Source organism: Lipophrys pholis (assembly GCF_963383615.2).
Source record: "Lipophrys pholis genome assembly, chromosome: 10".
NCBI classification, from domain to species: Eukaryota; Metazoa; Chordata; class Actinopteri; order Blenniiformes; family Blenniidae; genus Lipophrys; species Lipophrys pholis.
This window is the reverse complement of record NC_137640.1, coordinates 9,275,285-9,300,721: the sequence shown is the minus strand read 5'-3', so window position 1 is coordinate 9,300,721 and position 25,437 is coordinate 9,275,285. Positions and strand designations below refer to the sequence as shown.

General features: G+C 42.7%; 2 protein-coding genes across 2 annotated transcripts; both read left to right on the top strand.

Annotated features, from left to right (window-relative positions):
• Nucleotides 1–1,628: 1,628 nt before the first annotated feature.
• Nucleotides 1,629–16,281, top strand: fam20b (FAM20B glycosaminoglycan xylosylkinase). The gene is made up of 9 exons (XM_080472727.1): nt 1,629–1,850; nt 3,615–3,908; nt 4,592–4,839; nt 4,926–5,012; nt 5,107–5,216; nt 9,527–9,698; nt 11,408–11,599; nt 14,292–14,351; nt 14,442–16,281. The coding sequence occupies exons 2-9, from the start codon at nt 3,780–3,782 to the stop codon at nt 14,671–14,673; spliced, it is 1,230 nt and encodes a 409-aa protein (XP_080328853.1). The 5' UTR covers nt 1,629–1,850; nt 3,615–3,779; the 3' UTR covers nt 14,674–16,281.
• A 2,805-nt stretch (nt 16,282–19,086) lies between these two features.
• On the top strand, nt 19,087–23,530 carry LOC308116107 (uncharacterized protein). The gene is made up of 3 exons (XM_080474100.1): nt 19,087–19,327; nt 20,959–21,001; nt 21,108–23,530. Exons 1-3 carry the CDS (start codon nt 19,088–19,090, stop codon nt 21,473–21,475), a joined length of 651 nt encoding a protein of 216 aa, XP_080330226.1. The 5' UTR covers nt 19,087; the 3' UTR covers nt 21,476–23,530.
• Nucleotides 23,531–25,437: the final 1,907 nt, after the last annotated feature.

Sequence of the window (25,437 nt, the reverse complement as noted above, 5' to 3'; positions counted from 1 at the left end):
TTTTATTCGGCAAAGGAGCTAAAATATTAACACATATATCCTGCTCAGTGTTGCTACAGTGTGGCAAAAATCAACATGAGCAAGACTGATGATTATTACCTGTGTCAACCTTTCATTACGAAACAATGAACAAGGCTGTAGAAGGGGAAAGGGTGGTTTCTTTCAAGGAAAGGTTACTAACTAAACTTCATCTTCATTTTCCCTTGAAGCAGTGGTGGAAGTTACAAAATACAAATGCTCAAATTACAATTTGATATTTGAATGATAATTATAGTAGATTGGGGGCTTTAATAGTTTTAATAGTTTTAATTTTCCATTTAAACAAATATCTTTTTATACACTTCTTATCTTCTGTTTATACAATTCACATCTGCTTTTATTGTATTTTTTATACACTTCATTGTGTCAGAAATGTGCTTTTTGTACATTTATTTGTGTATTTTTAAGTACTTTCAGTTATAATTTGTATATTTAAAGCAATATAATGGTAATTGTAAGTGACTGTGAATCATCAGTACTCTTTCTATCTCTGCTTAAATCACAAAGTCTGAAAATGTCAAAACATTCTCACTTCTTTAAACGTCAATGGCATCTTTTTACTGTTTCATTTGAATGAGTAATGGGGGTTGAAGGGAGTTAAAGTGGAAAAAAAGGTTAAAAACAAAACAGTGCTCACACAGACAGCTATGTCTTGTTTAAAACCCAAACCAGCGCTGACAAACTGTACTCAAGTGGCCTTTTCTGTTCTCAGTTACAAATAAAATCTTGTTGTTAAAAATACTTCATTAAAAGTAGAAAGTGATTCAATACCTACTGATGTGAATAAATACCACAGATCTGCTTTTACACAGGAAACTAGAACTGCCACTTGGTAGAGCACATACCTTTGCCAATGCCACATTTGTCACCATGGATTTGACACGTTCTTTCCGCAACTTTTTGGGATTTATTCAGAAACGGTTAGCCGTTAACGTCCCAAAATCTAATCCATGACAAATCATCCCTGAAAATCTCATGCAATTCGGGTGAGTATTGTTTGAGAAATGCTGGTAAAATACATACATGGTAAAGTACACACATACATAAAACACATACATATGTATGTATGTACGCATGGCTCAGTTGGTAGAGCAGTCATCTCCCAATTGTAAGGTTGCAGGTTCGATTTCCATCTCTTTGTCCACATGTTGAAGTGTCCTGGGGCAAGTCACTGGAGCCCAAACTGCTCCCATTGGAGTGACAGCTCCTGTCATGGTGTGTGGGTGAATGTGATGAACAATGAAAAGTGCTTTGCTCTCACGGTTGAAAGACACTATATAAGTGAATACAAATAAATAAATGCACGCAGACAAAACATGACCTTCATGGCCCAACCTTCATAGGAAATAACGCTCAATCATTCTTCATAAAGTGTGTGCATCATCAACACTTCTTATTTGTAGTGTTAGTGATTCACTGCTTCCTCTCCTAAAAAATTATATTGTGCACCCCCACCCCAGCTTAAAGGCTGCAGGTGGACACTCCTCCATAGACCACTCTCAGGTGGACACTCCACACGTCACTCTCATCCAGCCTGCTCCCTGGTGCCACTGACCGACACAGAAGCGCCACATTGCCCCCTGGCGGCCGCCTCCAGGCCGCGCAGGAGGAAGAAGTGTTTCGGAAGTGAATACGGCAGCGGGGCAGAGAAGGAATCGAGGAAAAGGGTGGAAGGAAGGGAGCCACCGAAAGAACCTCCAGAAAATGACACATCCCCGGGACGTGCAGCACCGCGCCGTTGTGTCACGTCCAGTCTGAGTCCTGCGGGAGAGCGACGGCGGCGGTCGGACGCTGGCGGAGCGGCGGACGCGGTAAGTCCGTAAACAGACGACGCAGCTAGCGAGCTTTAGCTAACGCGCACTGGAAGGTGTGCGGCGCTTCGAGCGGCTCCATCCGTCCGCACAGACCTCACCGGGTCCGCTCTGACACGGCCACATTAACGCGGGCGTGCTTGGCGGAGGCGAGCGGCTTTCCGGGGGCTTCCCGCGGGCTCGGCGCTGTCGGTGCGGGAGTGAAGGCTTCATGAAAGAGCGATTGTCCGGGAGAGGAGACTGCCTGCGTGGCCAGACCTCCGCCGGCGCGGCTGCGTTCACGTCCTTCATCGTGTCCAAACTTGTTAAAAAAAAGATTCACTTCTAGTCAAAATGTCACCGTCTGAGACATTAAGGACGTTCACGGCAGCTTCCACCGTCAGTGGGGTGGGGGGTGTGGGGGGGTGGGCGACGTGGCGGTGGTCTTAACTACCGACGCTCTACCCAGTGACGCCCCGTCACAGCCGCTTTTTTACCGGGATGAAGATGGGGATTTGAGAGCAACACCCGTGGGGAGGGAGAGAGGGGGTGTTCAGGCTATCTGTGTCCGGACCATGAAGGTGGTCCACCACCTCAGTTGACCCCCCCCCCTGCACCACAGCAGGACGGTGTGTCCATCATCTCATCCATCATCTCCTCCCTGGAAACAGACAGGGCCAGAGACCGACTGGACTTCTGCCAGTCGGTCAGAGGGATGTGTCACTGTCCTGACTTGGTGGAAGTTTGAATGCATGTTAATTCATCTTTCTGTATCCAAGTAACGGGGACGGTGGGTGGAGGCCAGCAGATGATGAAGGCAGGACACACACTGGACTGATGTCCAGTCCACCACAGAGTTCTCGCAAAGAGACGGCCAACGTCCCCATTTCAAGATCAACAGCATGTCAGTGGACACCTGGAAAAACCTCAAACACAGACAGACTGTGCAGATTTCAAGCTTGGATTTGAACCTGGGATTTCTCCCAACAGAGCTGGCCACTACATTCACCAGACTGCCGACAGTGTCGGTGAAACGTTTTAGGCTGATGCTGCAAAACGGGAGCGCTTTAAAAAAAAAAAAAAACTAAAACCGGATGTGTTGGCTAGATGACTTTCATCTTTTATTGCAAACTGCAAAATGAGTTGTTGAGAGATAAATCACTTTTTATGTATGAGCACCCTTTGCCTTCACAGTTTTTGGAAGAACACAGGCAAGTTGTTTCAAAACGCCTCTGAGAACGAAGCGTGGATCTTTTGCAGATGCATTGTGGGTCAGATGCGTCCCTCTCGTCATGCAGATGCAGACAGACTTTGCTATGTTCTGATCAGGACACTATGGGGGCCCACACCACCTCCTCCAGGACCCCCTGTTCTTCTTTTTGCTGAGCGTAGTTGAAACACTTGGCTGTGTGTTTGGTGTTGTTTTTCTCTGCAGCAGAATAAATTTGGAGCCATTCAAAATGCCTTCCAGCTGGAGTTAGATGATGGATAAGTAGCGCTATATTGCACCAGCCAAAAACTTTAGCACAGTACCGTATATTTCAAAAATCAGCTTCTGGAAAAGCTTTGTAGTGGTGACGTTACAAATAGCAGACCGAGTCACACTGATGCTGGACAGTTTTCAGCTGAGCTGCGGCGCTGGGTCATCCTCTGCCCTGGAGAGAAACAAACCAGCCAATTAATCAGTTTTCACCACACATTATTGACAGTCAGTCTTTCATGCCTCTCTTGTTCCCCCGGTCCTCTGGATCTCTCATTTCATTGTCCTGCTCTTTCCGTTTCTAGGTGACTCGTCTGCTCGGTGGTCGGATTGTAGCTCCGGGGAAAACGGCGGGCCTGTGTGTGGGTAGGTGACGGGCACCTGCAAGGGCCATGCATCAGGGGTGAGGGGGGACTCACTGCGGGGCACACACACAGCGTCGGGCGAGGAGGGGGCCGGTCAGCGTGGAGATGAAGCTCAAACAGCGCATGGTGGTGCTGTGTGCCGTGCTCCTCCTGCTGGGCCTGGCCAAGATCTTCCTGCTGGATGGAGGTGAAGGTTCTGCGGCCAGCCGACGGGACTTCAAAGCATTTCGCAAGGTTAGGGTGCAATGTCTACAAAGTTCTGTTAAAACCTTTTCTCAAAAATGAACACCACAGATGAGACTAAGGGGTTGTACGCTGTGATTTTCATCCGTCTGAGACTAAGGATGACGGACAACCAAAGGTGGACTGATAATTAATATTTCCTATCCTTCATTGAGCTGAAGCTCAAAGGTTGGCTGCTACGTGCCTTGTCTATTTGCAGATAAGAAAAATGGAGCAGGAATATTTGCAACACCAAAAAAAAAAAAGTATGATTGTAGATCACATTCATTCTGTTCTTTTATACCTCTCCATTTCTCCGTTCATAGACACAACACGAAGAATTTCTCCATTCTTGGTTCCTTTGTTTATTTCTTTATTTATCTCCGGCTGGCACCAGTGAAATACCGGGGTGTCATTGTTCTTCCTTAATGATGTTTCACTGTAGTTGTCACCTCACATTCATTAGAGGGTGACACAGTGCTGTCAAACTGTGTCGTTTCAACGAATAAGAAATGTGCATCACCCAGTGTCGCAGGTACATTTCCCGTAAGACTTGCTAAAATCGTACAGGGACGTTGACAGGATGTACAAAGTCTTAAGCTGGTATTGAGTTGTAAAAAGCAGTGGCAGAATGTATTTAGACCATCTTCATCAACATCATTTCCCACAGTTTTATTGTTCTAATTCACCAACAGATGGAAGCTGGTCTTACGCTATCTCGGGGAGCTCGACTCACACACACCCTCCAGTCCCCATGGGAAATAGCGAGCCAGTGGGTGGGCCCCAGAGAGGTGTACCCCGAGGAGACCCCAGAGCTGGCTGCCGTGCTCACCGCCCTCAGCACTGCCCGGATAGAACGGGCAGACGTGGGCTACAAGGGCACACAGCTCAAAGCTTTGCTTGTTCTGGACGGAGGACAGAAAGTGGTCTTCAAACCCAAGAGGTGAGAAGATTAGAAAATACAATTACGCGTTATGCTCTATGACTTCCGACGGATTCTTTAATGTTGTTTCTTTCATCCGTCCTCAGATACAAGAGAGACTATGTAATTGAAGGGGAGCCGTATGCAGGTTATGACAGGCACAATGCAGAAGTGGCTGCTTTTCACCTAGACAGGTGTGTTAACGCAGCATTCCGAGTTTTGACATTCCCAGTGGTGCAATATATTTGTTTTAATCCTCTGGGCACTGTTGCTCCCTTCTCTCTGCAGGATCCTCGGGTTTAGGAGAGCACCTCTGGTAGTTGGTCGATACGTCAACCTGCGAACAGAGATCAAACCAGTGGCTACAGACCAGCTGCTCAGCACTTTCCTCACACACAGTGAGCTTCTCCTGCCGTTTTTTTGTCCACTGTTGCTCATATGTTGACTCTCTTACTTGTTCGGTTCTCAGCTGCACTTACACTCTCTGTCTCACCTCCTTATATTTCACTTTTATTTGGCTTTCTCAGTCAGCACACTGAGTTGATGTAGATATTGATATATGGTTTGTAGGTGTGGCCCAGTTCATAAGATCATGTTAAATCTAGGACAACTCATACAAAGTGCCTTACAGGTCACATATTATTCAAAATCCATTTTCTAATGGTTTTCTAACAGTAATCTGTGTCCACACAGCCTATAGATAAGGCCCCAGAAGTGAAGAAAGTCTGTCATCTCCCTCGCTTGCTTCACTTTTTAGTGAATTTGTTCCCAAATAGGCGATGTCAAGATTTTCCCTTCATGACCTCATGAGGGGAAATAATCACTCCCTCTTGTAGAGGATACTCACAGGTAGATAAAAACTTACAAAGATGAATGACTTACTGACTAAATTCAGTATAATATGAAAAAACTAACAGATACCTCTACAGATAGCAGACGTAACAGTATTAACTGTAACAACACAGTAATCTTTTGAAACGTCCTGCTGCAGCTGCAGAATCTGAACTATTTCAGTGGCCTCTCCTTCTGGGTCAGACTCTGGTACAAACTGTTTTGGTTGAACAACAGCGTTTCTACCAGCCATAGCCGTAAAGCCAACATAAATATTAGTGGAAGAGAAAGATGTGGACAGAAACAGCTTGGAGTAGAGACACAGAAACAGCCTGTCCTCCATCGAGCTCACGGAAGCGACTTTTAGACTCCCTGAAATTCAGGACCAAGGCTGTTTGGAGAAATACACTTTAAATACAATGTTGTTGGACCTCTGACACCTACAGTACGTGAAATTGTTGGAAAATTGTCCAATATGGGACCTTTAATGCCATTGAAACGAGACCCTCCAGGTGTCAAACATGTATTCTACATCCTGAACGATAATTCTGGGTTAGCAAATGTGTAAAGATTATAAAGTAATCTTCATATTCATTCTTTCAAAAGATTTGCTAAATAAAATTCAATGTGCAGTTTGTTTTTTTAAATGGTTTTGATCTCAACAATATTTAGAGTGAAAATAATAGCTGCAAATGAAGGGTGTAGTTTTTGAACATTTTTCTACTGTAATTTTACATTAATAATGAAATAATGTTGAAATTGCATAGTTTTTCATCGAAACTTCATTTTGTTTCAGTTTTTGTAAAAAGATAATTGAATACTCGTCCACCTTTGCTTTAAAACAAAGGACAAGCAGTCGGAAGCAATAGGAATGTTGCCACCATTGTACTGTTTTGGCTCACTGGACATGTTTTAGCTGTCAGTGGCCCCTGAACTGAGACGAGTTTGAGATTCTTGCTCTTCGCTATCTTTCCGTCTTATTGCAAAGATGAGTTACAAGACTGCAGGCGGCAGACTCCACAGCAGAAACACCAAAAAATATATTGCAAGAGCTCTGCAATGATATCAAATGCTCTATCCAGCGATGATGCATAAAGTTCAGCTAAACAGACACGAGGAACCAAGTTGTGAAACCTGATCAATGACATTTTCTGTGACTTTGAATCAGGTTTTGAAGTGTTGAATAACCAGCCCACTTTGGCCTTGACTGCAAATGAATCAAAGAAGACTTGGCTTTATGAAAGACGAAGCACTTGACAAGTACAATGTGTGCAATTCAATTATGCACATTACAATACAAGGCCTCACCTGCTTCAGATTTGACCAGTATGTTTTGTCTCTTTGCCTTCAGCCTTTGTGATATGGAGTGTCAGAATTAACCCCTTGAGCATATTTCCAAACTGGTTAAACTATGCAGTATTTCCTGTTTGTGCGACACTGTTTGTGCGGGCCGTGGATAGAAGTACAGCTGGTTGTACAGTAATCCTCGATTTGAGTTCGAGTCTAAGACTGTGGACAAATATTGATGCTTGAAGTCAAAAGCCAAAGACACAAACCCCCTCCCCACAGCCTTTATCCTCCAAATCCATGGAAACGTATAACCAAATGTTTAACTTTTAACAGAAACATTCCAGACCATTAAGTGCCATAGTCACGTATGAAGACACCAAATCATTAACACGCATTAATAAAGACACAGTTGCTCATATGGAGATGTTTCCTGATAGTCGCCTCCACAGCCATAAAGTCGTGTGTCACTTTAGAGTTTGTGGGATCAGTACAGGTCCTATCTGCTTGGTAGCATGTGAACATGTAACGAACGCCAAACAAAAACAAACTGTAAGTGGAGGCGTTCGTCACTGGACTGCCCATCAAATTGCACAGCTGTTAAACCTTTTTGTGTGTGTGTGTGTGTGTGTGTGTGTGTGTGTGTGTGTGTGTGTGTGTGTGTGTGTGTGTGTGTGTGTGTGTGTGTGTGTGTGTGTGTGTGTGTGTGTGTGTGTGTGTGTGTGTGTGTGTGTGTGTGTGTGTGTGTGTGTGTGTGTGTGTGTGTGTGTGTGTGTGTGTGTGTGTGTGTGTGTGTGTGTGTAGCTTATTGTTCAGTTAAGATCTTGAGTTGATTTGCACTCGTTGGTTAAACAAACCCTACAGGCGGTGGTGCTGCAGCCTCGCGAGCAGAGTGCACACCTGCATAGACGTAGTGTGAGCACACTTGTAAATTCTTCAGTTGACGTTTGTTGCTAAACACATTATGGTGGCGTTCATGTGGAAAATATCTGAGAGAAGGCTTGGTATGAGCTCACAAACTGACAACCGCTCAGTTAGTCTCTTTCCTGGTTTTTCCTGTTCTTTATGTTTGTATTTGTGAGTGTCAGCTTTCATTTTCATTCTGAAATGGCTATATTTAACTGCAGCTTATTGCGAAATAACACTGAAATAGGCCCTTGATGCCTGAAATCTGTTTAAAATGTAATACCTTTAAGGTACAATATTTGGTCGCTTGCATTTTGCAGAGGCTCGATTTTGTCATTTGTTTGGTATAAAAATCTCATTCAGCTGGGAACGTGGTTAAACAAAATCATACAGTCTGGACGATCGAGCACGGAAGAACTAAGTCATGGTTCTTCGGGGCCAAAGTCCTGCTGATTTTCAAGGTTTTCCTGCTCCAGCTGTGCGCCTGCTGGCGGCCCTGATAACAAGTCACTCATTACAGTCAGCAGGGAGAAGCAAATACATGCGTGACAGAGGAGCTCAAAGACCAGGTTTCAGCACCGCCGCAGAATCGTTTTTTTTCTAGTAAAATAGAAAGTGTTTTCTCAAAGCGTACTGCCATGTTGGTCTAGTGGTCAACACTGTCGTGTCATAACAAGAAAACTACAAGAGGTTAGTCAGAAAGTCCATCTCTGAGCAAACCTCCTTTTTGACTGTCATATTATTAATGGGCTCCTTATGAGTTGATCTCAGTTTTAATAGGAATATTTCATTGCACTCACCATCATAATTAATTATAGAATAACCTATAATCAAATACCACATAACCAAGCAAAGGTGACAGTGAAGATGAATGACTGAGTAAAAAAAACTTCTGACCACAGAAAATCCTCGTGCTGACCCAGAATAGACTGGTTGTGGTTAGGAGGTAGTCATGTCAGAAAAAGATGGACACCAAAGATCAGAAACTCTCTGTGGTTACCAGCTTTTGGAGATTTCACAGAAAATAAGTGATGCATTTTACTCGTAGACACAACTGAGGGAATCGGTCCACCATAGCAGGATTCAAACCTGCGACCTCCTGCTCCCCTGACCTGCCTCCTTCCTTTCAGCTCAGTCTTCAGCCTTTAGTAACCATAATCCAGATTAAGTTCATATGTGAACGTGGGACTTGTGTCCTTGTGACGCTCTGCTGGAGTTTACGTTCAGCCCGTGTTTGTTGTATATTTTATCAACAGCCAGTTGGAAATGAGCAAAAGTAATAAGCTGTGGCTGCTCTCAGGTTAGAAGACGGATGGTTTCAAAATGAAATCCAGCCTCTTGTAATTGAACCAAACTTTCGCCGTTTCTCTTATTTATTATTCAAATGTAAAAACTTGTTGCTTGTGCCCATAATAAGAAGTATTGTCAGAACAAATAAGCCAACTGCATGAATATGTATGATGTCAACAAAGTACAGGTGTGTCTTTCTATGCTCGTCATGCTCCGTGTGTGAAGACGTCATTGCCCAGTGTTTTCATGCTTCATTACTGACTGTTTGTTCCTCCTAAAAAACTTAGTAAACATCCTGCAGCTTATTAGAAAACTGTGTTGATAAAAGCCCAAGACAAGCGCACATTCATTTGTGATTAATTTTGTTTTTTGTATTATTTTTTCTTCTGTCCAGATAATAATACGTGTTTCTATGGAAAGTGTTACTACTGTCGAGAGAGTGAGCCAGCATGTGCTGAGGGGGAAATCATGGAGGGGTCCTTAACTCTCTGGCTGCCCGACGTCTGGCCTTTGCAGAAGCACAGACACCCCTGGGGACGCACATACAGAGAAGGAAAACTGGCCAGGTGAGATCGAAGCTGCCGTTTCAGTCGTCGTTTGTCTCCGGCGTTGGTTGACGTATTGCGACATGAATGAGTATTTGTTTCTGACGTGGCTCTGAAGTACTGGTTGTGTTTGTGTTGATCATGATTAGCTCTCTTAAGAACAGGTGTTGTGCCAAGTTCTGCGTGATCCTGGTAATCGGACAAGTCTCGTGGGCGCGTGTGGAAGTGAGCGTTTACTGTTTAAAATACTGGACTTTAATAATAATATTTCACTTCCAACCAACTCCTGCTGAACTTAATGACTGAGTGTCAAAGCTATGTCCACCTCATTATAGTAAATAAACACTGAGCAGAAATAGAAATGCAACATTTTTGGTTTTTTTGCTCCCATTTTTTCATGAGCTTTTCCCTGCAAACAAGAGGCCTATTTCTAGTATTCTTCACAAATTAGTCTGAATCTGTGTTCGTGAGCCTGAGACTCACCTGAGCTATAATCCTGCCGTCTAATCAGCATGTTGATATGCCTCACCAGTGAGGTGGAGGGACTGTCTCGGCAAAGGAGAAGTGCTCCCTAACAGAGATTTAGACACGTTTGTGAACAACATTTGAGAGAAATGGGCCTTTTGTGTATATTGAAAAGGTCTTAGATCTTTGAGTTCATCTCTTGAAAAATGGGAGCAAAAAAGTGTTGCATTTAGATTTTTGTTCAGTGTGGTCGTTAGTTCGTGGGTTACTTTGACCAGTAGCAAGTTCTGTTTATTTTTAGTTACTGGTAAAATAGTTCTACTTATTATTTTAGGAAGCAACAAATATCTCTAATGAAATAAAACAGGCGAGTGTGCACTGAAATGGCAGCACAATTGTAAAATTTCAGCAGATTCACCACAGAGAATCCCTGCTAATATAGTGTCGATAACGGATAATGGACACTCCAGTTATTATTTGAATCGATAGTACTTGTTCTTTAGGAACATTGCGGATGATTAGAAGTTGCATCAGACGTTCCAAATTTTATTTTTTGAAGTTAGAAAATCATTGAAAAAACTGAGCTGATGCAACAGATCAGGCTTCGCTTTCTTTGTGGTTTCAAAATGAATTTGGCCGGGACACGTCGGGAGAGGTTTTCTGCATGCAGGTGCTTTCATGTCGGGGCAGAGAAAACCATCAGCACATAATATTGACAGATCATCAGAGAGAGTTTGCCTTCGTCGTGACAATCCCGTCTCACTGGTCATGAAATATTCAGCAAACACAGACTTTAAAGGATAACCGAGGACTGAAATTTGACAGAATTTCACATAAGTGCAGTGCACCTGCTGACTTGAAGCTAAATGTGAACGCAGAGTTGTGGTGTGACTGAAAAAACCCCGTGGTAATGATGCTCCCTGCTGAGTTTGGTTTTTTGGGCGTTTCTGAAGTTCAAAGGTCACTTTTGTTTTGTCACAGATCAGTCATCTAAGACAGTTCTTTTTTGTTTTTTTGTTTTTTTTTGTCTGGATTCCAGAAGAAATGATCAGCTAGTACGACATTTAACAAGGTTCTTGATTCAGTTCAGGTCTGTGACTTGGGTTGTAATATACCAGCATAAGTTATTGAGATTCTTACAGTATTCCTCTGAGATCCTCTGAGTATTCCTCAAAGACTCTCAACTGTGTCTGTGTAGGGAGTATTTAGTGTGACGGAGTTTGTGATCTGACTTCTGAGCATTTCCATGTCTGCTAATCCTCCAGGTGGGAATACGATGAGAGTTACTGTGAGGCGGTGAAGAAGATGTCCCCATACGATGCCGGGCCGAGGCTGCTGGATGTTATCGACACGGCCATTTTTGATTATCTCATCGGGAACGCGGACCGCCACCACTACGAGAGTTTCCAGGACGACGGAGGAGCCAGCATGCTCATCCTGCTCGACAACGCAAAGAGGTCGGTGAACGTCTCTGGTGTTTTAGAACGTCCTGATCTCAGGTGCCCGGCGTGACTGTTGTCAACATGCGTCGTTTCTGATACGATCATTACGGTAATTTGTGAAATTAACCGATAGAATTGACTCTATTGGTAACTACAGGTACCATCAGGGTACTACCAGTGACTGAGGGGTTTCAAGAGCTCCGGCTTAAAACTGACAGTTTAATTTGTGAGTATATTCATTTGTCCAATTATCTTTACTCCATTAGGAAAGTGGAAGACACCCAGAACCTGATGTGAATACTCTCAAATTAGATCTGAAGCACTGATGCAAACATCAGTGCTTCAGATCTAATTTCAGTATTTATGGAACTGGTCGTATCTGGTCGTACAGTATTTACAAAGTTCAAATCGAACTTCAATCCCAATAGATATCTCCATTTCTTCATACGGTGAAGACTTCTTAATAAATTAGAATCAGTCTCACATTATAATAGTAATTGCTATCGTAATAAAAGAAACTGAAAAATACTATTACATTATTAGCAGTAGTAAATAGTATAACCCTTTATAGCGCGCTCTCTCTAAATCACGTGTTGACTGACGATGTTAAGACGTTACGGGATATTTCTACACTCACTTTTCCTATCGGTGAGTTTTAGCTGCCTTTTATGTATTGTAGTATTTTCTTCAATTCATCATTGTTGGTTTATAAGGAAACATAAATAGATGCACAAGTGATCACATACAGTGAATTTGTTGAATGAAAGGTTGAAGAGAACTCTGTAATCTGTCAATCAATAAATACTGTAACTCGGGGAAAAGCTTACACTAAAAACCCTTTAGTGTATTTACACTACCGAACTCACTTTATTTTCTAAATGTTAAAGAAAAAACCAAAAATGTCATTAAACTTAGTCAGATTACCTTCTTAATATTTTCCTACAACAGGAAGCGCTGTGTTTTTCCCTTGTCGTTATACTGTAAGTAGCAATCTGAGCTAAATATCATCACCGATTCTGCTCAAAACTTTGACCTGAGAAATGAATCGGCTGCACTGACTTACAGGAAGTCTGCACTTAGTTCTAGAAATCCTCACTGCACTCGGATCATTTCCAACAAGTAATTTCTTTTTCTTTCTTTTTTTTTTTTTTTATTAAGTTTCATTATATTTTCAGTTCTCGATCTGACAGTTCCCAGAGTTTTTCCATTTCAAGAGCCCACTTCGTGTTGCTGAAGCTGTTTATGGGCTGACTCACGGTGAACTCCCTCTTTCATGAAGTGAGGATGTCGAGCTGCTCGTCTTTGAAGACGGTTTGTTTTTGATAACCAAAACCAAACAGTGGAACGTTTTCTAAGTAATGTTCTCTACTGGGCAGGATGAGGTTAGAGCAGGTCAGAGACCAACTGCTTTACTTGGAAAAATGAACAAAATCAATAGAGCTTTTTTGACATGCTGATTACCACTGTCAATTTCAACTGGTTTATCATTTTACACAACTTGGCTTTGTCACTCCAGCCGCACGTTCAAGGTGACGATCAAAATTTCCCTACAGTTTGCTCAGTATTTATTGTTTTTTGTTTAGTTTGTTGGCGGGGGTGGGTTGTTAATATTTAAGCCCAGATTCTTACCCAAGAGGAAATTGGCCTCAGGTTCATCTTGAAGTAGTAGATTCTGGCTCCTTGACCCTAAAGCGGTGCTTCCATTTGGCTCCCTGCTCTGAAACAAAGAAACTAAGATAAATCTAACAGAAATTGACAAGGTTAAAAAAAAAAAAAAAAGAAACGAAATATATTTAATCTGCAACATTATTTCTATAACAATTCTGTGTTCTGAAACTAATTCAGCATAGATCTTCAATTAGACTTTAATAAAACCACGATAGAGTAGATTTACAAACCGATCAAGACCAGCTTTCCAACGCGTCCTGTTTGGTTGTAGATATATATATATATATATATATATATATATATTTGTTTCTCATATTGGAGTCACAGCAGGGTTTGTTTCAACCAGACCAAACTTCACCGGTGTGAGCACATCCTGAGAAATCACCTGCTGTCTCATGCAGACACACCTTACTGCCATCAAATTATGAAACCGCCCATAAAACTGACGGAGGCAAAAACCAACCCAATTCAACTGAACTTTATTTACATAGAACCACATACAACACTGCAGCTGCCATCATCGTTTTGTCGGTTTGTTAAAAATGAGTTTGAAGGGAAATGACCCTGTCGCCCCCTGTTGAAGAGAGCAGTCCCGCCCGAATGTTACTGTTTCATCTAATGAAGATCTGTGAGGGCCTGTCCACAATGGCGGACCGCCCGCTCCGGGTCATGCTGCTGAAGCTACTGATGTAATGTCGGTTTATTCAGCCGATATGTTGGATTTTGTCCAGTACGAAGACGAGCAGGGGTATTCTCTGTGTCTTCTTCTCTGTTTTTGTGTTCTCCATGTCTTCTCCTGCGGTTTTGTTGTATTTGGTGAGTCACAGCGCGCCCCAAAGGCTTGGCATATGTACTACATCGTGCTGAGCCATGTTCATAGTGACGTGTAGACGGGATTTTTTTTTAAGAATGCCGGAGAGAAAAAAGATCATTTTGGCTCGTGTGGACAGGGCCTGTCTCAACCATTCATACTCGGCTACTTGTCCAGCTCAATGCATTCATTCAGTTTATTTAATCTCATCTTTTTGTGTCTTTTCAGCTTCGGGAATGCAGCTCTGGATGAGAGAAGCATCCTCGCGCCTCTCTATCAGTGCTGCATGTAAGTCAGAGAAGACAAAAACTGGGAAATAAAAGTGTAAAAGGACACTTACGTCATCACTCTCCCTCTCTCTATCGCTCCTTCCTTCAGGGTTCGAGTGTCCACGTGGAACAGATTAAACCTGCTGAGAGGCGGAGCTCTGAGCTCCGCCATGCGGCAGGCTCTGGTATTCGATCCCATCCACCCGGTTCTGGCTGAGCCGCACCTTGCAGCTCTGGATCGGCGTCTGTCGGGAATCATAGCAACTGTGAAGCAATGCATGGAGGCGCAGGGCCCGGACAACACGCTAATAGAGGACCGAATGAACCTCCCTCATCCTTAAACACAAGCTGGAAGGGACAAAGCAGCCAGGACTTCACTTTCCAAGCTCGGTGGTTGAGAGGGAGCAGACGGATAAACTCTGGTGTGGAAGGAGGTGCAGGGGGAGCAAATGAGTCGACTGGGTGGAACCAAGCGGCTCCGTATGTGTCGGTACTTTGCCCATTTTTGTTCTTTGACTAAATAGGAGTCGTCCTCCAAGGAATCACTGCGTTGGAAATGTGTCAGCTTCAACTACACAGACTTTGTCTCAGGATTGTTGTGCACTACAGGACAGTATCTACTGTAAAGAATCCTTCTGTCTTTTACTACTGGTTTCCACGCTGCTCCTGCCTTTGCGCCATGTCCTCCTCTCCCATCACACTTTCTCCTCGGAGTGAGTAAAGAAGGACGGAGCTCGGAGAGATTAACACACAGAGCCACGGAGGGAGAAATGTATCCAACGTTTGACGACAGAGACCACCAAGCCGAGTTTCAGGCTGTCTGGAGCTTACAGTCCGAGAAACAACAGAAGATTGTTTTAACCTGATTTTCTTTTCTTTTCATTCAAATTTGTCTTTGGAAGAAAAAGAAAATTGATTCAGCTTTGTCTCATCTGTGTGTACATAATTACCTTCATAGTGATAGACTTATGGGACAAAAGAGTATAGATTTGTGGATTATAATATAAAAACAACCTAAGAGTGTGCGTGCGTGCGCGAGTGAGGGACGGACTGTGTGACGTGTGTGAATGACGGGTGATTGCCATATTGTGCCGTAAATAGGAAAAGCTACTGACGTGAACGACTTGAAGAGTGGGGACACAGACGTTGGGTGTGTGGGTTCATCTTCATCATTAAACTATGATCTATTTAATTTGTTCTCTACATTTTTTAAAAGAAAAGAAAAATTACTTCTTAAAAATATTTTTACCAGCCCTGGTATGAAGAATGTGAAATCCTGCCTCCATTAAGTGATCGACCGCATATATTGATTTACGTCATCAGATAATCGCAGCTATTTTAATATGAGATTAACACACCTGTCTCCACAACACACTTCATGCACGTATGCCTGTCGATGTGGAGTGGGCCTCCATCAGTTTCAACACTGGCCATCACATACGTACGTACATAGTGACACAACAGCTTCCTGGGAAATAAAGTTTTGACTCTTGTGTCACTATGTACGTTTGTCATCCCAAAAGAAAGAGTCCATGTCAGCACATCAGATCTGCTTATAGCGATCGTCGGATTGCTGCCAGTTATCAGATTTTTAATCCCATGAACACGCTCAGTCATGATTAAATTCAGCTTTTCTCAACTGCAAGCGCTCCACTGCACGAGCGCCCGCGACATTGAACTGTGACTGCCGGCAGTTATTTATAGAAACACACCGATAAACTGATAACGGGAAGAAGCAGCAGAGACTGAGCTCATCCAAAATGCAAGCGACAGCAGGCCGACGTCAGTCAGGTAAGTATCGTCACAGGTTGTGTGGGGGATTTCTCAAATATTGCATTTTTGATTTGCATATTTGTTTCCATTCAGATCAATGTTTTCAGGCTATGAGGTTTCTGCAAGCAGTAGGATTTGATGTATATTCAATTTTGCTTTAAGAAAAAAACATTTACAATATCATTGTCAGTTTGTTTTTTGTTTTTTTGTTTCTTCAAGGTCTACAAAGTCATGTTGGTAAAACTGCAACCCACGTTGGCGGCAAGTTCCAAGTCTGTTTCTTTTATTGCAAAATTGCAGTAGATGTCCTCTTAATTTCCACGTCATTCGTCTGCGCTGATGGTCCGGGTGTTTGTAACCCCTGGGAGAGACACTTTTCAGCCACACGTCAGCCTGTGTTCTGGCCACACCTTTGATGAAAGTCTGGTTCCACTTTAAACATGTGTAGAGGAAATGCTCGTGGAGTTACCACATCAACTCAAACCAAAGTGCGGGTGAGTCTCTGTTCTGTGAGGGTTGGACTGGTTTGGGTTAGGCGAGTGGTCTGCAGGGAAACAGTTTAAGTCAATGTCTTCCATGTAAAGCGTACAGACATAATGTACACTGCTGGTGATTATGTGGTTGACACTGTTCCTCTATTGGTGTGAAATCGCCTGCATGAACTGAAACATGTCTTAATCTTACTGTCAACTTCTCACTAAAAGGTCATTTGAAGCAAACTTTCAGCCCAGTCCCATGGGTAAAGGTTCTCCCATCAAAGACAAACAAAACAACACCCACACTAGAGGGGAGCAGAAGCAGTATAACCCTCCTTCCACTGAGTCCCAGTGTTTCTTCTTGAGGTTATGGATTTCCCCATCCGAGCCGTCTTTCTGTTTGCCGGTCAGCTTTCACCACACCGCAGTTGTGGTGTCAGTGGGGATTATTGGTGCTCTGCTGAGTTGCTGAATGGAGGCTCCATTGTGAAACCACGTGGCCGGTACCTCCCCTTCCTTCCCCACACACAGATGTTTGCACTCAGCTGGCTGCTGCTGTTGTCACATTCTGTGGCTGTGTAGGTGCAACACGCCGGGTGATGTAGGACACCTGTTTCATTTGTGCTAAGCAAGTGTTTCACACGGGACACGTCCCAAAACATTGAACCTTTTGATGAAGAGCATCCTGCCGGGGCATGTCGCGACAAGCTTGTTTCTACTACTTTCACGTCATGTTTCTGACAGAACACTGAATTCATCAGTGTGATGCTTCTCTCAAGTTGATCCGTGCAACGTGCAACGATCAACTTCTAACACTCACGTACGCATTTTCCTGCAATTTAAGAAGGTAGAAGCAGTTTTGTTCTCATTGCTATCAACAGCCCACATCCATCCATTATTACCACTACACCCAGCTCATGCTCATGGTGTCACGCCTCACAGCAAGAGTGTGGAGTCCTCATGGTCTATCTGAGTGTGGATTTCCCCTTTCTTCTGTTTCCTATGTGAACATCTTCACCAGATGTCATGGCAAACAAGCAACTTTATGTCAAAAGAGGAGAAAAAAAAAAGTTCAAGAAACAAAACAAACCATGAAAGGGGAATGTCCACAGGAGACACTTGCTGAAGGTGATGATGATAAGATGTACCATTTATAGCAAGTATCTCATACAAAAACACGTTTCCGAGAATGTTCCTTTATTCACATCAAGTCCAGTTTTTCTTAGTCATTGTATTTATTATCTTCCTTTTTCTTTTAGTTCCATGATTTCAAACCATTTTTTTTTAATTTTTTTTGGAGTCTCTCAGCATGATAGTTTGGCAGTTGTCAAGTAACTTAAGCTTGGATATTCAAACTCGTGTCTGAAACAGTGCAACACAGATGAAGCACCTTTATAAGTAGAAAACAGATTATAGATTATAACAGTTTATAGATTCTCTGCAGCACAAAAAGTGTCTCCTGCTCTGATGAACAAATGAGTGAGTTACAAAAGTCCATTAGAACTAGTGATAGAACATGAGACTTGGGCTAAAATGTTTCCCTCTTCACTTATAACAAAGCTCAAGTTTTAGCCTCATATTTCTATCAAAATGAATAAACGTCTGACCCACGTTCCAATTAGGGGAAAGGAAAAAAGATTGACCCACTTCCACCGATCTGTTGGTTGGCTTCCGTCTAAATCAGATAACCAGAGGCAGAATGCCGACTTTTAAAAAAACAAAGATATCTGCTTGATAACTTGTGGAGCTGGAAACGAGTTCGAACAATCAAACACATTTTATATCTAAGATGGAAAAAGCCATCAATATTTACAAGCTGTTGAACTTCCAGAACCAGAGAGAGAAACAAACACACACATCAAATAGTCGTAGTTCAAATCTCAACTTTAGAATATTTATTACAGAGACCAAATTTATAAAGAAAACAATCAAACCAACGACGGTGGACTGAAGAATAGTTGTCGATGCTCTCTGGTATTTACACCTCTTTTAAGCCGCGTGCGTCTCACACCGTTTTTCATTTCTCTGGCATTTATTACAGTGCCAGGCTCCTTCTAAAGTATTAGATTAATTACAAAGGTTATACTCTGCATAGACTACACGTAGTCTTAATATAATCGCAACGCTTATCTGAGTGAAAGTGAATGGAGGGGACGGATCAGTTGGTAACGGGGGAAACTGCAGAGTTGTCATTTCTTCGCAGACTTGAGTAGACCTCCCTCTGCGGGATCAGGCTCCTCTGAACCCCGATAGAAGCCATCCCCGTGTGGGAGGTCGCCGCTCGGACTGCGGACCAGCGGCAGCATCTCGGTGAGCGGCCGCGCCACGACGCACACCGTCAGCCAATCACATCGCGGTGCGCCTTTTTTTTTTTTTTTTTTTAATGCTCGTGGCGTGTTCGCAGCCTGCACGCACCCAGGACACCCACCCGCCCACCTGCCCGCACAAACAGAGAAAACAAAGCGTGGATGATGAGCGCTTCCTTTCCAGTCACGCCCCTCCTTTCATGTTGCCCACTCGTGACAGCGCAGTTAAAAAACCCCGCGGGTCTCGCGGGGCGCGCACTGGGCTCATGGAGCGGAGCAGGATGGATGCTGAGGCGGCGCGCGCCGTGAAGCCCAACAGACGCATCGGGAAGCTGGCGGTGGTGGTGGCCGTGCAGAACCTGCTGGTGGTGGTCTGTCTGGTGGTCACTTTCTTCGTTTACCGGGACTTTCAGGCGCAGGTCCGGGACTTTCAGACGCAGGTGAGTAAACCGCGAGCGGCGCTGAGGGACGACCTGTTAACCGAACATCCATCCTCTGTGCGGCTTTATTAATCTCCATCATGGAGCGGGTCCAAACTAAGTGTGAAGGCAGAGGACATCATGGACAGATCGACTTATCATTATTTGTATTTATTTTTGACAAGACGAGCTTTGTATGTTTAAAACAATTTTCTCTTTGTCATGCAACTTGTAACTAAAGCTGTCAGCTTGAACCCTGAGACCAGCAGGATGTGAGGATTTATTCATCTCATGAACACAAACCTTACTTCTCTACACTTTCCTTCAAGTTACCTCTTCTTTTTTCTTTACTCGTGTCAGCTCCCCCCTTCAATGCGACATTCTTATAATTGTTTATTTTAGGACGATGATGATGAGGCAGGTATGATTGTTCAGTTAGAGTCTATATATAATTCTACCAAGGAAACCTCCTCTTCAGAACAGCTTTGTTTCCACGTGTGTTGGAGATACACATGTGCTCAGGCAGAGGGCTGCAGACTGAAGGAAAACAAGTTGCAATTCTTCAAATACGCCCACATAAATAAAAAAGGATGCTACTATTGCGGTAAATTTTTCCTCTCTATGATAACAATCTGTGTTGCGCTTATATGAATTTTGACCAAGGAAAGAAGTATAGAAAAATGTATATTTAGACACAGCAGCAGAACGTCAGGTTATATGTTTGACATTCAGCAGAGATGCTCATCAGAGTATTACAGCATTCTTCTTCTTCTTCTTCTTCTTCTTCTTCTTCTTCTTCTTCTTCTTCTTCTTCTTCTTCTTCTTCTTCTTCTTCTTCTCCTTCTCCTTCTCCTTCTCCTTTTCCTCCTCCTTTTCCTCCTTCTCCTTCATTTTAAATATTTGACAAATATTTATAAACATTATGCAACTGTTCCACATATGTTTCTGTACAAAAGCTTATTTAATAGTCTTAATCCATCCACATTACACTTCCAATATACTCAGTCTTAAAAAAACCTGAAGCTCTCCGGTGCCCTCCAGAGCACGCCAACCCAACGTCTAGGACCAGGGCATCACTAAACTGGAGTTGAACGAATTATTGTTGGGATGTGGACTGAAGTTCATGTCTAATCTGATGTTTAGCTACAGGCTCAGTGAGAAATGCTTTTACTTTCAAGAGTTGCTCTCAATCTCTGGTAAAAGACATGTGAATGAATGGAAAGCATCTTTCACTGTGTTTGTTTTGTTGTTCCAGAAGTTCTTCAGATCTCCTCTGACCTGAATAAGTGACTTAGACATGTGTTTATAGTTACTGTATATTGATGGTAACTTAATGACTGACACTTGTTCTACTTTTAGTCTGAGCCGTTCATCGCTGCTCTGCTACTCTCACTACTGATATTAATCATCCCACAGTGAGACTTTCCCTGGTTTCTATCAGCCTGCTTTTTTTTTTTTTTTTCCACATCACTTAACCGCTGCAGACAAACAAACTTCGTGCCTCCTAGAGTGAAACGTTAACGGATCTCAGAGCAGATCTGCTTGACCTTTCAAAAACATTTAGACTGAGCCGCACTTCTGATGGTACTGTCATACTGGCAGCAGTAGAAGGTCAATAGACATAAAGGACTAATGACACTTTTTCTTTCCAGGCATCTGAAGATATTGTACACATTCGCTTCAGCCCCGTCATACGTAAGAAATGAACTTTTCAGTTTCTTGCATTACTTCCTGACAAAGACCAGGATAAATGAGTTTCACTCATTTTCTCACTTCCCTCTTTTTCCTTTCAATCTTCCAGCAACCTCGAGCAACGCGACCGTGCAGTTTAGTCAGATTGGCAGCAGTTATCTGATGGACCTGACCGACAAGAAAGACCAGATCGCCATCAAATGCACCGGTTTCTATTTTTGGCACGTGCATGTGTGCTACACGAGCCTGAGCCAAAATGGAACGGGGACACTGGCGCTGCAGACGGCGGACCGTAAGGCTCCCGCCGCCTCGTTCACACTGGACCCTGCGCACGAGGTCTGCAGGGCGCTCCACAGTATGATCTACCTCAAGAGGAAGCAGCTGGCCAGTGTGCACCTGTCCTCCAGAGAGGGTTTCAAGATCAGGAATATGACTGTGGGCCTTAGGTACCTGCAGGGGGAAAAGTGTGTCTACTGATAAAGAGCCTGTAAAAGTTCCCAGAAGACAAAGGTCGGTGTTTTTCTGCAATGAGGAAAAGAGCTCAGCACGTGGGTTCATCTCACACTGCGACAGCAAGACTGAGTCTCACTGATGGCATGGCTTCCTTCTTTTTTATTGCCTTTTATTTATTACTGCAGCCAAGAAGAGCACTGAGCCTTGCAGATCTGGGCAGAAGCCAACATGGGGATTTTGGTGGTGATGATCCACGGTGACTTTGTTACTTGAGATATTTATAGAAACAAAGTGAGACCAAGTCAGACCAACTTATTTTTCCAACCAGAGTTTTATTTTTACACAGAAGACCCAATGTTGGGCTTCACTATCATTTTTGAGTGACAAACTTGTTTTTTTTCCTCCAGAATCCCATTGAAGATTCTGTGATATTATCTAATAATTATTTGATTCACTTTGCTCTGTGAAACATCGAACGCTCATCACAGTTCAGCCAGTGAAGTAAGACGTCTGAAGATGAAGTTATTTATTGTCATTTCACTGGTGTACAACTTTGATCATCAGTGCCTTATTGAATATAACACATGACTGAAAACACAAATCTTTGAATTCCACTTTAAAAAAACTTATTTAAAAGAAAAATTCCACTGAAGAGAAAAATCAAATCAATCAAAAATCAATGAACTTTAAATGCGGACATTTTTCAGTTCAACTCTTTTGGGACTTGACAGATGAGAAACAAAGCTTAACAGTAGGAGTCTAAAAATAACCCATTTTAATGGGTGAATGATTCAAATTCCTAAAAATGGCACCGTCTAACGTAAAGAAAAATAATTCAATAACAAGTTTGTTTTGATTATGTTAGTATATAAATGGGTGCCCTTCAAAATAATCTAACAATCCCTTTGTTGTTGCGCACATAAACACAAATTAAATTATTTTCACTACAGGTGAGCAGATGAAGCAATACAAGTTGTTGCCCCTCTTCAATTTTTTATTTAAAGATAAATATCAGCTGTAATGCTTCAGACTCCTCATATGTAAAGGAGTTATTTTGATATGACACTGAACTGAGCATCTGTGAACCTTTTCGCAGCTGATAAGAGCTCAAAATATTCTTTAAATAATCATTTAAGTATTTTTTTTTAAAGCAAAATCTAGTGAACAAAGAGAATATTTTTTTCTTTGATGTTTCTCTTGTCAAGATTTATGAACAAATTTATAGTTGTTAAGTATTTAACTGGATATTATTCTAAATAATCTTACAAATCCTTTCTGGTTTCTGGGATGCTGCTTGTTAAAGTGATTTAGAAGTGTTTGCACTGCTCACTTGTACAGTTTTCAGTACTTTGTTTCATTGTGACTGATGTACTTTTGTATTTTATTCCACTGTATCATTTGTACCTAATGAATGTATATTTTGTCTCGGTGCATTTCATCTCTGGTGCTTTGATTGAACTCCCATAAACTTGTCTGTGTGCAGCATGAGGCCAGCAAACATTCTTACCTCACATGGACTTCAAGACTACAACAGTCGCATGTGGGAGAGAGATTTCTGGTGTGTGTGTGTGTGTGTGTGTGTGTGTGTGTGTGTGTGTGTGTGTGTGTGTGTGTGTGTGTGTGTGTGTGTGTGTGTGTGTGTGTGTGTGTGTGTGTGTGTGTGTGTGTGTGTGTGTGTGTGTGCATGCATGTTTTTTTTTGTTTTATTTCATTGAATACTACTGAATGTCACTTGACTGATTGTCCTAGTGTGATGTTGCATTCAGGCTAAACACACGGATCGGAGAGAACACCAGCGAGATTCTGAGTGAAGTGGGAAGACGGATTCTTGATTGTGTGCACACTTTCACTTGATGGCACACTTTTTGTTATTATGTGCGTTCTTGATTTTCATGCAGCTAACAGGCTTGGGCCAATGTTGTCCGATCTCCTACTGCTGTATCACCTAAACCTTTGGTATTTTAAAAATCCTTGTTGTTACGATTGTAATGCCAGACAGATGTTTTGCATCTGCTCTGTTGTTTTGACAAGTTTGCACTGATTGGTGGAATTTGTAATAAAGCATTTTATACAGCGCGTAAACTCAAATGTGTGTTTGTGTGGAGGAACCTCACATCTGAGTCACTCAAACACTGGAAAAATAAATAGGTATCAGTTGTGTTTTCAATGGTTGTAGAAGGTAGAATTGAAAAACATCTTGTTTCCTCTTAATGCTCCCACGAGAACATCAATAAGCCCTGACAATAGATACCGCAGACAGATATAATGTGTTTGTGTCTCCCTGCTGTGAGAGTGAACAGTTTCATCATCATTACCTGACAGTTTAATGGTGTTGAACCAGAAGTGAAAGTGATTCTGCAACAGTCGCGGTTACGCCCCACAGGTACCTGACCTAGAGCAGCGGCTTGTCCTCTCGAGACCTTCAGGTGGCAGTATCACGGCTCACCTCTTGAAATTCTTTAATGGTAAACACAGTCTGGCAGCGAGGCGTGCATCATGACTGTGTCTGTTAAAGATTGCCCAACAGAAATGAAACAAAGGCAGAAAGTTTCCTGAAATCGTTCCAACAAAAATATGTCGAGACGCAACCAATTTTCCAATGTGTTTCTGGAAAATTCACCTAAAATGTGTGGGCAAACCTATTGTTCCTTATTCCGGAAATCGGTCAGGTTTAAACTTGCTCAGATTTCCCCCCCACGTCTTCAGGTTCATTTTTAAACTGGGTGTAAACTGGAGTTCAAAATGTCTCGCCAAATTACTTCAGCAGTCACGTGCAAGGTGGTGTGTTCTCCCGTCCAATCTCACTTTGTGTCCTCTCCAGCGGAGTGTTGTCTTTTGTCTTCCCCTCGCATTGGGAGGACATCAACTCTTCTCGTGATTTTTTTGTTTTTGTGCAGATGTAAAAAAAATAGCCTAGAGTAAAGAAATCGCACAACTTGATTCCTCACAGTGGAAAACTGCCTGTCTGTTAATGCATGTCTTATGAATCTTGTTTACATGATCGCTTGAATCATCTGACGACTCCAGAAGTTGTGTGCATGTATGGACTCACTAATTAATGCAGGTGCAACAACCTTTGTCTTCTAACTGCAGTCCAGAAATATTCTAACTTCAAGTTTCCCAGGTCCCAGCAGGTCAGCAGTTTCTTCAGCAAACATTTCTGTGTCAATATCATTGAAACCAGACAGAACAAAAAACCTGCAGCCCAAACAAACTTTATCAGGCAAAGTTTGCACACAACTTCACAGCTGTGAACTTTACGGCCGTGCAAACGTCACCTTTTTATTGTCTCGCATGGTTTAGTTTCACACAGAGTGACAGAAGAAATGCATTTGAGTCGAGCCTTGAGCATTAATGGTACCTGCCCGTGAAGAAAGTAACCACGTGAATAATGAACCGCTCCTCATTTTGTCATTTGCAAAACCTGTTTAATAAAACTTTCCAACCTGGAAAAGGAGGCAGACTTCTAAACATCCGCTTGGATCCAGTCACATGCGACAAGACAATCAAACCCGTTCCTATGCCTCCGTATTTCTATCATCGAAAGCGGCGGTCATTCAAAGGCAAGACCCAACAAGCAGATTAAAAACAAACAATTTAGCTGTTTCGTACTGCAGACAGATACGTGTAGAGGCTTCAGCAGCAGACCCAGACACTCCGTCACAAACTACATGAGAAATGCCCAGTCCATTGATGAAGTGAGCTTCTTGAATGGCAGCCGCCTCCGTGTGTGTGTGAATGGGTGAATAGGATTAACAGTGTAAAGCTCTTTGAGGACTGTTGATATGGTGGAAAAGTGTTATATAAGTCTTATACAATTTTAAAATGATTGAAAAAAAGACCAAAACCAAGACAATGTGCACAAATGCTGCTTGTATTGTTGCAGGATGCATTTCCTGAGCTGGCCCCCCGAGACTCTTATTGACAAGCTTTACAAAGATTCTCTGTCGTATCTTTTCTTGGTTCCATTCTGAATATTTTCTGTT

Bases quoted from the DNA above. Each gene is read 5' to 3' on its own strand.
- LOC308116107 (XM_080474100.1), top strand. From the start codon at position 19,088: ATGTTGCCCACTCGTGACAGCGCAGTTAAAAAACCCCGCGGGTCTCGC. The intron at 19,328-20,958 runs GTGAGTAAACCG...TTTTCTTTCCAG, and splicing joins TCCGGGACTTTCAGACGCAG to GCATCTGAAGATATTGTACA. The intron at 21,002-21,107 runs GTAAGAAATGAA...TCAATCTTCCAG, and splicing joins TCGCTTCAGCCCCGTCATAC to CAACCTCGAGCAACGCGACC.
- fam20b (XM_080472727.1), top strand. From the start codon at position 3,780: ATGAAGCTCAAACAGCGCATGGTGGTGCTGTGTGCCGTGCTCCTCCTG. The intron at 5,013-5,106 runs GTGTGTTAACGC...TTCTCTCTGCAG, and splicing joins GCTGCTTTTCACCTAGACAG to GATCCTCGGGTTTAGGAGAG. The intron at 5,217-9,526 runs GTGAGCTTCTCC...TCTTCTGTCCAG, and splicing joins CAGCACTTTCCTCACACACA to ATAATAATACGTGTTTCTAT.